This window comes from Pleurodeles waltl, chromosome 3_1 (genome assembly GCF_031143425.1).
Source record: "Pleurodeles waltl isolate 20211129_DDA chromosome 3_1, aPleWal1.hap1.20221129, whole genome shotgun sequence".
NCBI classification, from domain to species: Eukaryota; Metazoa; Chordata; class Amphibia; order Caudata; family Salamandridae; genus Pleurodeles; species Pleurodeles waltl.
The window spans coordinates 1,937,673,730-1,937,688,144 of NC_090440.1; the positions used below are offsets into that span (position 1 = coordinate 1,937,673,730).

The following is a 14,415-nucleotide window of genomic DNA, read 5'->3' on the forward strand; positions in this document are numbered from 1 at the left end:
GCTGCATGAGTCCTGGCTTGAGATTTCATAAGTGAGTTGCCCCCTCCCCTGAATCTCTGCCAGACTTCGGTTTTCTTGTTTTGATGTTCTTACCCAGATCACTGCTCTTATTTAGCATGTTTCTGATTGACGTCTTGCAGTGTGAAATTAGTTTTTTTTCCTCCAGCTGAAACTGCATCACTTATTTTTCAATGCATATGTGACTGATGCTTTGTCTACTAGATTTTGCTCACTTAAGCACATTGTGTTTGATTGCCCCTCAGTTGAGTTAATTAATGGAAAATACTGATTATTTTATTAGCTTCCACAATTGAATATCTAAGGATAACAGAAATGTGCACTTGATCAATACTACCATGCACTATCTTGTTATTGGCTAAAAACACTGATTTCAATGATAGACACATTGTATTCAGTGATATGCACATTGTATTACCTATTTGCTCTAGAGAAACATAATAAAAAATAGTTTTCCACAAACCCAGAGACCTGCACCATAACCAGCAACAGAAAGAGACTTGGTCCTATAAATAGTGATGATTGTTAGGAGTAAATGTATTAGAGGTTACAGAATTATACCCTGGTGCCATGGCCCCTACTATCCTCAAAATAGTGAAGGCTTGGAGTGGTTTCCTTTACCTGTCGGTCTGTAAAACTAGACCAACTGAACTTCTAAAATTCACTACCATACAGTCACCCTGAAACGTTTTGCACCCCATCCCCACCTAAAGTACCTGTTCTATCATTATTATAACTTTGTAGAGGAGATGTGTATGTCCCAGCTCTTTAGCCGGTAAATATACAGTTTTATTCTTCTACTCGTACCAGTTCTCAGATTGGGAAAAAGGAAAGGACATCCTTTAGACCAACAACATAAGTGTGTAACCTCATGAGGTAATTACAGTGACTCTACCACAGGTGCTGGAAAGGAACCAACCATGATTGAGGCCATGCCAAGTACCTATAAAGAGAATACTGCATTGATATTAACATAACTTTGTCATGCACCCTATACATTCAGCTTTTTGGCTTACCATAGACCATAGGATCTAGTTATCGGCCTTATCATTGCCCTTGAATTCTGAACCCTGTATATTCTATTTGTGACCTAAATTATGGAATTTATCTTTGAATTATTAACACACTCGTCCAGTTTAAATGAAGCAGTTTTAAAGGCAGTTAATCAACTCACCACAGGTGCACACATACTCCTTGTGGAACTCTTAAAAGATGCTAAACAGGTATCTAATTTCTCAGAGAAAAAAACAGAAATGTACTCCTTTCCAATAAAGCCCAAATGACAATTACTGTGTGCTCACAACATGACAATCGTTAACTCCACACTGCGTCGAGGGAACACCATTCAGCTCACCCCTCCATCCCATTCATAACAAGAAAGAGGAGGCAGACACCCATATTTCTGTTCTACCAACATGTTGCTATATAATCTATTAAAATTCAAACAAGAAAAATAAGACAGTACTATACATCAGCAATATATAAAGTAAATACATCACACAGATTGTACAGCTTGTGACACTAAAAAATAAGCATGTGCAAAATACATCCCACCATTTTTCAGAAGTGGTACACAGTTCAACACTGAGGAACAATTCTCCCAGTTTCATGCTCCTATCAATGGTCCCATTAAGGACAGCAAAGTATCTTCTATTTACATCTCCCACATGGGCAGCCACCTTGCGCCAACAAATTCCTTTCTCTACCACCAATCAGAGACAAATAATGCCATCAACATTTCAGGCCCGATTTAGATCTCGCAGATGGAATACTCAGTCACAAACATGATGGATATCCCATCCGATGTATTACGATCTCCACTGGATATAATAAGATCATAATACGGCAGATGGGATATCCGTCACGCTTGTGACTGAGGATTCCCCCCGCGAAGATTTAAATCAGGCCCTTACTTGTACAAGTTCCCTTCTTGACTAGGTGAGGGATGAAAATTAACATATAAATTAATACAACCACACAAAACGCCAGGGAACCTCTTAGTGCACCACTGCCTGTGCCAGGGCACCTGTGGTCTGACCAGCCTCCTAGGGAAGACCCATCAATAATCAATCCCAGACCAACCAGGGTAAGGCTGAAAGCTCCAGGACCACCAGCACATCCTCTCCCTTTTTATGCCCAGATACCCATTTCCCATCAATGGGGCAAACCAGCAGAATAGACAATTTTGTCAGGTATACCCCATCTTTTCTGTGAAAATTTCCACCTCTTTCTCCAGTAGAGGGTGGGCAGACGATTCACAAAGCAGCTCCCAGTCGCAGGATGTTGGAGGCTGGCCTGGCTTATAGTGGGTACCTGATGGTACTTACACCTTGTGCCCAGTCCAGTTATCCCTTATTAGTAGGTTAGTAGTGCTCTAGCAGCTTAGGCTGATAGAGGTAGCTATAGCAGAGCAGCTTAGGCTGAACTAGGAGAGATGCAAAGCTCCTACCATACCACTTATATCATATAGCACTATATCATAAGAATCACAATACTCAGAGTTACTAAAACATAAGGTATTTTATTTTAGTGACAATGTGCCAAAAATGTCTCAGAGGATATACTCCCTTAGGAGGTAAGTAAAATACACAAAATATACACACAAACCAAAATCAGGTAAGTAAACAGTTAGAAAAGTAGTGCAGACACTGTAGAATACAATAGGATGCAATAGGCCTAGGGGCAACACAAACCATATACTAAGAAAGTGGAATGTGAACCACTTAGGGGCCCCAGTCCTAGTATAGTGTGTAGAGGGTCGCTGGGGGTGTAAGAAAACGAAAAGGGTGTCCAAGATACCCCACCCCAAGACCCTGAAAAGTAGGAGTAAAGTTACCCTACTTCCCAAGAAACACACTAAAGTTGTGATAGGAGATTCTGCAAAGACCACAATTGACTGCAAAGCATTGAAGATGAATTCCTGGACCTGAGGACCTGCACAGGAAGGGGACCAAGTCCAAGAGTCGCGAAAGCGTCCGGGTGGGGGGACAGGAGCCCACTAAACCTCGGATGAAGGTGCAAAATGGCTGCCTCCGGGTCGAAGTACCTGAAGATTCTGTAACAACGGAAGATGCAAGGAACTTCCCCTTTGCACAGAAGATGTCCCACAGCGTGCTGGAGGATGCAGAGTTGTTTCCACGCAGAAAGACCGCAAACAAGCCTTGCTAGCTGCAAAGGTCGCGGTTGAAGAAAATGGGTGCTGCCCGGGCCCAGGAAGGACCAGGAGGTGGCCCCTTGGAGGAGGAGACAGAGGGGGCACTCAGCAACACAGAGAGCCCACGCAGACAGCACCCGCAGAAGCACTTGAACATGGGTTTAAGAAAACTGAGCACGGCGGTCGTCTCAACACTACAAAGGAGGGTCACATGAAGCCAGTGGTCAACTCAGCGAGTTGAGCAATGCAGGAGATGCAGAAGAACTCTGGTGAGCTCTTGCATTCATTATCTGAAGAGAAACCCACAGGAGAGACCCTAAATAGCCCTAAGAGGAGGATTGGCCACCTAGTCAGGTAAGCACCTATCAGGAGGGGTCTCTGACATCACCTGCTGGCACTGGCCACTCAGAGACCTCCATTGTGCCCTGACACCTCTGCATTTAAGATGGCAGAGGTCTGGGACACACTGGAGGAGCTCTGGGCACCACCCCTGGGGTGGTGATGGACAGGGGAGTGGTCACTCCCCTTTCCTTTGTCCGGTTTCGCATCAGAGCAGGGGCTGGGAGATCCCTGAACCGGTGTAGACTGGTTTATGCAAGGAGGGCACCATCTGTGCCCTTCAAAGCATTCCCAGAGGCCAGGAGAGGCTACTCCTCTCAGGCCCTTAACACCTATTTCCAAAGGGAGAGGGTGTAACACCCTCTCTCCGAGGAAATCCTTTGTTCTGCCTTCCTGGGACTGGGCTGCCCAGACCCCAGGAGGGCAGAAGCCTGTCTGTGGGTTGGCAGCAGCGGTAGCTGCAGTGAAAACCCCAGAGAGCTAGTTTGGCAGTACCCGGGGTCCATGCTGGAGCCCCAGGGATGCATGGGATTGGCACCCCAATAACTGATTTGGCATGGGGGGACAATTCCATGATCTTAGACATGTTACATGGCCATATTCGGAGTTACCATTGTGAAGTTACATATAGGTATTGACCTATATGTAGAGCACACGTGTAACGATGTCCCCGCACTCACAAAATCCGGGGAAATTGCCCTGAACTATATGGGGGCACCTTGGCTAGTGCCAGGGTGCCCTCACACTTAGTAACTTTGCACCTAACCTTCACTAAGTGAGGGTTAGACATATAGGTGACTTATAAGTTACTTAAGTGCAGTGTAAAATGGCTGTGAAATAACGTGGACGTTATTTCACTCAGGCTGCAGTGGCAGTCCTGTGTAAGAATTGTCTGAGCTCCCTATGGGTGGCAAAAGAAATGCTGCAGCCCATAGGGATCTCCTGGAACCCAAATACCCTGGGTACCTAGGTACCATATACTAGGGAATCATAAGGGTGTTCCTGCGTGCCAATTAGAATTGGTAAGAATGGTCACTAGCCTGCAGTGACAATTTTAAAGACAGAGAGAGCATAAGCACTGAGGTTCTGGTTAGCAGAGCCTCAGTGACACAGTTAGGCACCACACAGGGAACACGTTCAGGCCACAAACTATGAGCACTGGGGTCCTGGCTAGCAGGATCCCAGTGAGACAGGCAAAAACAAACTGACACACAAGTAAAAATGGGGGTAACATGCCAGGCAAGATAGTACTTTCCTACACAACCCCCCACCAAACGAGGGACAATAAGGCTAACCTTGCCCAGATGAGTCTTCAGTGTATAAGTGGAAATATCTGGAGAGTCCATCTGCATTGGAGTGGGTACTCCCAGGTCTATGTTCCACTGTATAGTCCATTCCCTGTAGGGAGATGGACCATCTCAACAATTTAGGGTTTTCACCTTCATTTGTTTAAGCCATAATAGAGGTTTGTGGTCTGTCTGAACAATAAAGTGAGTACCAAACAGGTATGGTCTCAACTTTTTCAGTGCCCAGACCAGAGCAAAGGCCTCCCTCTCTATGGCAGACCAACACTTTTCTCTAGGGGTCAACCTTCTGCTGATAAAAGCAACAGGTTGATCCTGGCCCTTAGTGTTAAGCTGTGATAGCACTGCCCCCACCCTTAATTCAGAAGCATCAGTCTGGACTATGAACTTCTTGGAGTAACAAGGGCTTTTTAGGACAGGTGCAGAGCACATGGACTGCTTGAGCTCATCAAATGCCTTTTGACAGCTAGCTGTCCACAATACCTTTTTAGGCATCTTCTTACTAGTGAGGTCATTAAGAGGAGCTGCAATGGAGCCATAGTTCTTAATGAACCTCCTATAGTACCCTGTGAGGCCTAAGAAGGCTCTCACCTGGGTTTGAGTTGTAGGGGGAGCCCATTCCATAATGGTTTGGATCTTCCCCTTCAGTGGTGCAATCTGTTCCCCACCTACCAGGTAGCCCAGATAAACCACTTTCCCCTGCCCTATCCGGCACTTTGAAGCAATGATAGTGAGGCCTGCCTTTTGCGGGGCCTCCAAAACTTTCCATAGGCGGACCAGGTGCTCATCTCAGGTGGAGCTTAAGACAGCTATATCATCTAGATATGCTGCACTAAAAGCTTCCAAACCTTGCAGGACTGTGTTCACCAACCTCTGAAAAGTGGCAGGTGCATTCTTCAAACCAAAGGGCATCACAGTGAACTGATAGTGCCCTCCAATGATGGAAAATGCAGTTTTAGGTTTAGCATCTTTTGATGATTTAATCTGCCAATACCCTGTAGTTAAATCAAAAATGCTTTGATACTTGGCAGAAGCCAGTGTATCAATTAGCTCACCTGCCCTGGGTATAGGGTGAGCATCAGTTTTGGTTACTTGATTGAGTCCTCTGTAGTCAACACAAAACCTCATTTTTCTTTTACCATCCTTACTGTGAGGTTTTGGGACAAGCACCACTAGGCTACCCCATGGGCTTTCTGAAGGCTCAGTCACTCCTAAGTCCAGCATTTTCTGTACCTCTTGTTTTATGCAATCCCTGATATGGTCAGGCTGCCTGTAAATCTTACTTTTGACAGGTAAGCTGTCTCCAGTGTTGATTGTGTGCTCACACCAGGAACTGGTACCTGGTATCAGTGAGAAGAGGTCAGAAAATTGGCCTAGGGAATTTATACAGTTGTCCTTCTTCTCAGCAGTAAGGCAATCTGCAAGCACCACTCCCTCCACTAAGCCATCAGCTTCAGCAGTGGAGAAGAGGTCAGGGAGAGGGTCACTCTCTTCTTCCTGCCCTTCCTCAGTTGCCGTGAGCAAGGTTAAGTCAGTCCTGTCATAGTAGGGTTTCAGGCGATTGACATGGAGCACCCTAAGGGGACTCCTGGAAGTGCCCAGGTCTACCAAATAGGTAACCTCACCCTTCTTTTCAACAATGAGATGGGGTCCACTCCATTTGTCCTAGAGTGCTCTTGGGGCCACAGGCTCCAATACCCACGCCTTATGTCCTGGGTGGTACTGGGTCAGGACAGCCTTCTGGTCATGCCATTGCTTTTGGAGCTCTTGGCTGGCCTGAAGGTTTTTACTGGCCTTTTTCATGTACTCAGCCATTCTGGATCTTAGGCCAAGTATATAGTCCACAATGTCTTGCTTGGGAGCTTTTAAAGGTTGTTCCCAACCCTCCTTCACAAGTGCAAGGGGACCTCTTACAGGGTGCCCAAAAAGGAGTTCAAAGGGGCTAAAGCCCACTCCTTTTTGGAGTACCTCCCTGTAAGCAAAAAGGAGGCATGGCAATAGGACATCCCATCTCCTTCTGAGTTTTTCAGGGAGTCCCATAATCATACCTTTGAGACCTCTCAACCAGACCATTTGTCAGTGGATGATAAGGAGTAGTGAACTTATAAGTTACACCACACTCCTTCCACATAGCTTTGAGGTATGAGACATGAAGTTACTACCTCTGTCTGACACCACTTCCTTAGGGAAGCCCACCCTGGAAAAGATTCCCAGGAAGGCCTTTGCCACTGCAGGAGCTGTAGTGGGCCTTAAGGGAATTGTTTCAGGATACCTAGTGGCATGGTCCACTACCACCAGGATAAACTATTGCCTGAAGCTGTTTGAGGGCCAAGGTGGCCAACTATATCAACCCCTACCCTTTCAAAGGGCACCCCAACCACAGGAAGTGGAATTAAGAGGGCCTTAGGTGTGCCACCAGTCTTGCCACTGGCTTGGCTGGTCACACAGGAGTGACAAAACTCCTTAGTGTCCTCTGACATGTGAGGCCAATGAAACAATGGAACAAGTCTGTCCCAAGTTTTAAAGTTTTACTCTGGCCCAAATGCCCAGCCAAAGGAATGTCATGTGACAAGGTCAGAAGAAACTCCCTATACTGCAAAGGGATAACCAATCTCCTGGCAGCTCCAGGTTTAGAGTCCCTTGACTCAGTATAAAGGAGGTTGTCTTCCCAATAGACCTTATGGCTATCAGTGATATCCCTATTCTGCTGTTTGACAGCTTGCTGTCTTAAACCCTCTAGTGTGGGACAGGTCTGATGTGCCACACTCAGCTCTTCCGTAGCAGGCCCCCCTGCACCCTAAAGTTCAGCAGTGTCTGCTGCCAGCCTATCTGGTATAGGTTCTGCACAGGGAGAGGATTCCTCTTCCTCAAAAGGGGAATATTCTGGTGAGGGAGGGATAGTGGACAAGGATTTACCCTTTCTACCCCTAGCTTTTGGGAGCACTTGTTCTATTGTTCCAGGATCCAAGCTTCCCTGTTCTCTTTGCTTTTTGGCCTGAGCCTTTGTCAAAGCAAAGATATGCCCAGTAATGCCCAACACTGCTGCATGAGCCTCCAACTCCACTTCAGCCCAAGCTGATGTCTCCAAATCATTGCCTAGTAAGCAATCTACAGGTAAATCAGTGGCTACCACAACTTTCTTTGGACCAGTAACCACCCCCCCCAGTTGAGATTCACAACAGCCATGGGGTGGCTAAGAGTGTTGTTATGAGCATCAGTAACTTGGTACTGTTGACCAATTAGGTGTTGATCAGGGTGAACTAGTTTCTCAATCGCCATAGTGACACTGGCTCCTGTATCCCTGTAGGTCTCAACCTCAACACCATTTATTAGGGGAAGTTGCTTGTACTTATCCATATTAAGGGGACAAGCAACCAAGGTGGCAAAGTCAATACCACCATCAGAAACTAAAACAGCCTCTGTGGTCTCCCTAACAAGACCAACCCCAACTACACTACCAATGGTGAGCCCAGCTACACCCTTTGATTGGCTATTTGTAGTAAACTTCCCACCACCACTGCTATTACTAGGGGCACTAGAGGACGCAGTTGGGGTTGTGGTAGAGGGAGCCTTGGTGTTTTTCTTTGGACAAGTGGAATCACTTGCCCAATGGCCTTTACTCTTACTTAAATAACACCATGGCTTCCTTTGATTATTGGAAGAGGATTTGGACCCACCACCCCCAGAAGATTTTTGTGGTCCTGATGAAGACTCAGAAATGTTTTTTATCTTTGTCCCCACCCTTGTCAGAAGACTTACCATCCTTCTTCTTGCCATCCTTGTCACCACCTGTATGAACCTTTCTGTTCACTCTTGTTCTGACCCAGTTGTATGCCTTCTTTCCCAATTCTTGGGGAGAGGTCAGATCTGAGTCTACCAAGTACTGATGCAACAACTCAGACACACAATTATTCGAAATATGCTATCTCAGGATTAGATTATACAGGCTTTCATAGTTGGTCACCTTACTGCCATGTAACCAACCCTCCAAGGCCTTCACTGAACAGTCTACAAAGTCTGTCCAGTCTTGAGAGGACTCTTTTCTGGTATCTCTGAACTTTATCCTGTATTGTTCAGTGGTTAAGCCAAATCCATCTAAAAGTGCATCCTTCAAAACTTTGTAATTATTAGAATCACTTTCTCTGACAGTAGGGAGCCTTTCCATACCCTTACCAGTGAAAGATAGCCACAGGATAGCAGCCCACTGCCTTTGAGGGACCAACTGTACCATACAGGCCCCCTCAAGTGCAGCAAACCACTTGTTAATGTCATTCCCCTCCATGTAAGGGGGGACTATCTTATGCAGGTTTTTAGAACCTTGTTCTCTTACAGGATTACTATAAAAAACACTGCTGCTGCCACCATGGGGAACTAACCCCAACCTCTGCCTTTCCCTCTCTAGATCTAGAGATTCCCTGTCTAAGGCCAACTGCTGCTGTCTCAGCTTCAGTCTGGCCTCTTCCAACCTCAGCTTTCTGAGTTCCCTTTCCATGGTGTTATCCTCAGGGTGGGAGGCTTGGGAATTCTGAGACACAGAGGAAATGTGGGAATTGGCAGAATGGGACCTGTCTCTAACTGGCTGGACTCTAATAACCTGGCCTTTTGGAGTGAAAGGTGCCCTACTAGTGTGTGACCCCCCTCCCACTACCAGTGTCACTAGGTGGCCTGTTAGCTGGCAGGTCTTTGGATGAACCCTCCCCAGCATCCTCAGTGCCCTCCCCTGATTCTTGCTGGGTACCCCCCTCCTCTACCTCCTGATCCTGAGATGGGCCAGACTAGGGGGGCAATGACGGAAGCACCGCCAACAGGCTGGCAGTGCTTCCTAGCCCATTCTGACCGTGGCGGTAAAGCCGCGGTCAGAAAACCGGGGCCGGTGGTTTCAAGCAGCGCTGCCTTGGGGATTTTGACCCCCTTCCCGCCAGCCTGTTTCTGGCAGTTTTCACCGCCAGGAAGAGGCTGGCGGGAACGGGTGTCTTGGGGCCCCTGGGGGCCCCTGCACTGCCCATAGACATATAGGTGACTTATACGTTACTTAAGTGCAGTGTAAAATGGCTGTAAAATAACGTGGACGTTATTTCACTCAGGCTGCAGTGGCAGTCCTGTGTAAGAATTGTCTGAGCTCCCTATGGGTGGCAAAAGAAATGCTGCAGCCCATAGGGATCTCCTGGAACCCCAATACCCTGGGTACCTAGGTACCATACACTAGGGAATTATAAGGGTGTTCCAGTGTGCCAATTAGAATTGGTAAAAATCGTCACTAGCCTGCAGTGACAATTGTAAAGACAGAGAAAGCATAAGCACTGAGGTTCTGGTTAGCAGAACCTCAGTGACACAGTTCGGCACCACACAGCGAACACATTCAGGCCACAAACTATGAGCACTAGGATCCTGGCTAGCAGGATCCCAGTGAGACAGGCAAAAACAAACTGACACACAAGTAAAAATGGGGGTAACATGCCAGGCAAGATGGTACTTTCCTACACAGGATAAATGTGTCTAGATCCTCCATCCATCAAGTCGCGAGGCCGAAGAACAAGGCGGCGTCCTGATCCTGTGGTGTTTTTAAGCTCCGGTTGTGGTGCCCCTGCAATGATGTCATGCCTCGTACTCACACTAGAAAATTGTTTGTTTTTTGGTTGTATGAATTGAAAACACCTTTTCTTTTTGCTAGTGGCAAGCAGGCCAACGAGGAAGGAGATATATTAGTGATAGATCGAGGTGCATTTGAGATACATGGATTATTCAGTGAGGCTTTGGGGGCTTGATCATGCTTTAGTCCCAAACCGTGTTTCACCATGTGCATCTTATTGATAGGCACGGCTATGAAACTTTGGTACACAGCACTCTGCATTACCTCAAGCCTCTCCTAGACACCAAGAATGTTGTTGGTAATCATTCCACTAGCACCCGTTATAATATTAGCTATTGAGGAGGTGGCTATTTGATCCTCACCTCCTGTAACACTTGTAGACTTTCTTTTGCCCTTATGAGCTTCGCCGTAGGCTGATAAAATATAAAATTGAAAAATAAAATCTCAGAGATAAGGCCCAGACCTGCATCTTCCTGTCTCTAACAGGCAGGTCTTGACCCAGTCTGCGCCGAGGTAAGTCCTGCTTTATAGTGCTGAGTCATTATCTCCTTCAGCAGTGGTACGGATTGGGCCTGAAATTCAAGCAAAGCAACTCGCAGTCAACCGAAGTACTGCCCAGTACTAATCAAAGTTGCACTCTAAAGCACTGAGGCCCCGCCTCTTTCAGCAGTGGTGCAGTGTGGGCCTGCAGTCAAGCGAGGCCCCTGGCAGTCAAACGAAGTACATGTTTACAACCTCAGGTGATAGTCTTGCATTACCGCCCACCAAACATTTTATTCAAATGCCAACAAAGGTTAACGACGTGCACTTTCAAAAGTGAGAGGGTTAAGAGAGCAAAGCTTACAAGTCCAAATATTTTGCCTAATTAGATGCTCTAAAAGAATTATCAATGCTTCAAGCCACCTAATTTTTCAAAAGGTTGAAGCTTACATGTGATACTTTTATGAGAGTGCGAGAGGTTAACTCTGGTAAATTCTCATAATTCTTTGATCTAAGAAATCTGAGTTTGATCCAGTTGTGGCTAAGAAGTTACAGGTGCAACGTAACAACAAAGGGCACTTCACCATTATTAGTTTACACACCCAAGCCAGACGAATGAATGTTTTGCCTCAGTTTAAAGGTTTGTCTGCAACCAACTGTACATTTTAAATCAAGTACACAATTTAGGGGTTGTCTGGAAATCAGAAAAGCAAACTTTACTTCTCCTAAGTACTTGTCAAACACATCAGATAGCAAACAAACCATCTCATTTAAAAAGCCTAGCAGGAAGCTGGGTTTTATTTATAAGTTTTGCTGGGTACAATTAAACATGAGACTCTAGTCATTTGCAAACTGCAAGTTACAAATGGTATTTTGTTAAGGTTAGCTGACTTGTTTCCAGGCTTAGGGGCAGATTTATTTTAAGTGGTGCTCCACATAGTGCAGCACCACTTTGCTTGCGTCCCTTAGCGCCCCCCTACTGTCGCCAAGTGCCCAGCTGTATTCCAGATACGGCGCACCATGGCATAGGGTAGGGAGCAATAGCATCAACATTTTTTATGCTATCGATGTACTGTTCAGGGTTAGTGCCAAAATTGGCGCTAACCCTGAACAGTACGTAGGGGCCCATTGTAAACAATTGTGTGCCCTCTTTTAACGCCTGCTCTGAGTAGGCTTTTAAAGTGCTGAAAAAAATAACACAACAAAATCTCCTAGATTTCTTTGTGCCATTTTTTCGACCCCCTCCAATGGGGCAATGCCCTCTTTCCATACATTGTGGATGGTGCAGGCATAATGTAGCTCAAAGGGTTACAAAGTAGAGCAATGCATACATTGCGCCACTTTGTAGATTTGGAGTGTGGAGAAGTCCACCTTAGTGTAAAAAAAATGACACTAAGGTGGCGCTAAAGTGGTGCTAGGCCCTCTTAAATCGGAGCCTCAGTTTATGAAAAGTGCATCCCACTCCTTAACGGCCTGAACAGAGAAGAGCCCACCTTTGTTCCCTCTTAAATCAAAGGGTCAAGGATCTAGCTGTTGTAGACAATTGCAGAGATCGCTCCAATAGAGAGGGTTGAAAGTTAGATTGAACGTAATGAAATGTCCAATGGATAATGCAAGAGCCCTTAAAAAGAATTGTTTTACAAATGGGCAGCCACTGTAGCGCATCAAGAAATGGCCAGATATGCATGCATCTATACATACCCTAGATAATGCATGCTGCCAAAATATGGATCAGCTGCAATCTAAAACCCAAACCTGTAGGAGCACCCAAACACAGTGCTTTCCAATGTTCCAGCAGAGATAAAACTGGCCTGGAAAGAGGTCCAGAAAAAGGCCATGTCTTTCCCCAATTTCATTAACATTTTATGCTATTAGCTTGTGGCCTGAAGGCCAGACTATTGCCTACAATGACCACTACATTTCTTGTCACCGAGAAAGGAATTGGTGGGTTGGGAGAGTGGAGAGGTTTTGGAATGGGAAGATACCTAATCATGGGGGCACTAGCTTCAGGGCCAAAAATACTGGGAGCCTCTGAATATGGGAATCTCAGACTTGTCTGCGCTCAACTTCAGACCAGTTTCCCCCATCTGGTCTTTCACTACCCGAGGGCCATCCAAGTGACTAATTAGCTGTGACTAATCAGCATAGTCCTTAATGTGAACTTATGTAAACTTTTACATGATACAAAACTACTAACTATACAAGCTGTAAAAGGAAAATACATAAAGTAAGGTGAAAAGCCGAAAACAATTTGAAAACCTGACTTGAACTAATTCTGAAAAATGTTGTTATATGCCACTACCACGGTGGTTCGAGATTACAAGCAGGTGTGAAAATAAACAGGGTAGCAAATGCAATGAATTCAAAACTGTTTTCTTTGAATATCTAGGTGGGCTTTCTTGGGGACATGAAAATATCTCCTAGCAAACTCCTCTTTTCCACCTCGAGGGAAATACGTGCAAAAGTTCTAATGAAAATGGTTTTGAATTTGGCTGTGTTGACAGCAATAATGTAAATTTCCGGTCAAAAAAGTAGAAATGGCGTCAAAAGAAGACATTTATCCTAGATCGCTGTAAAATGTACATAAGATAAACACTACTTTCCGCACCACTCTGGGGCCAAATCCCTTAAAAACAGGTTGCAATACAGTAGGATGCATCGTACTTCTGGTAACTGCAACTGAAAAGGTAGGTCGCCTGAACTACCACAGACTATTACGGAGTCAAGCGAGCGTAGTGGATGAGCGGGGATAGGGAAGCGTTAGTTCCAAATGTTGTGTTCAGGATGGACGTACACACAGAAAACACGCAGTCTCTAAGTCACGTTGGACGCCTACAGAAGTGCACACAGACAGTCCACTAACCTGTGATGACCACTGTCTTCCCCTTTAGACTGCGCGCACTGTGGCACCGTGGCCCCCTGACGAAGATGTAGTAGATGAAGACGTAAGCCGCTAGGGCCAGTCCGATGCCCAGAAGGATGGTCTCCATCACTGCCACTATCACTTCCCTGGTAACTATTTTGCAAAGTCTGAGTGTACTCCCAGGAGCAGCGGCTCACACTTACGGGCTGCTAGGATCGGTCTCGGCGGCTACGTTAAAGTTATATTCCCCGAAAACCAGAAAATCAACCGGCTGGGATAGATGCAGCGGATCAACGTCGGGATTGCTGAAAAGGGGCAGCCCACACTCCACGTAGGACAGGGGCGGATGCACAACTAGAATCTACACGCTCCTTCCTATCTGCTAAGATTGCTGCTGGGTCCGAGAGACTGCTGAACTCGAATAACCTGTTTCCGCATATACCCGCCTTATTTTTTTATTACCCCTAGTTTCGCAGTTCACTGCCCTGGCAGAGTGCCTACACTGTGAGAGGTGGGTGGGGAAACAGGAGTGCGTGCACACTTCGCAGATATCGCCGAGAGGCTGCGAGTTGTCCAGAAACAACTGTTGTTTTTCTATGTATTTTTATTGGTTCCATCTTTTTATACACAGCATAAATAACCAAAATTAGGAATTTCAATAGTTCTG

At 45.9% G+C, this 14,415-nt stretch overlaps 1 protein-coding gene across 1 annotated transcript in view; it reads right to left on the bottom strand.

Moving 5' to 3' along the window:
• Positions 1-14,135, bottom strand: part of LOC138285814 (dehydrogenase/reductase SDR family member 13-like) — a 190,764-nt gene extending 176,629 nt beyond the window's left edge. The window contains exon 1 of the mRNA XM_069226212.1: positions 13,749-14,135. Within this exon, the coding sequence (XP_069082313.1) occupies positions 13,749-13,875 (127 nt within the window). The 5' untranslated portion in view covers positions 13,876-14,135. The remainder of the gene's footprint in view (positions 1-13,748) is intronic.
• Positions 14,136-14,415: the final 280 nt, after the last annotated feature.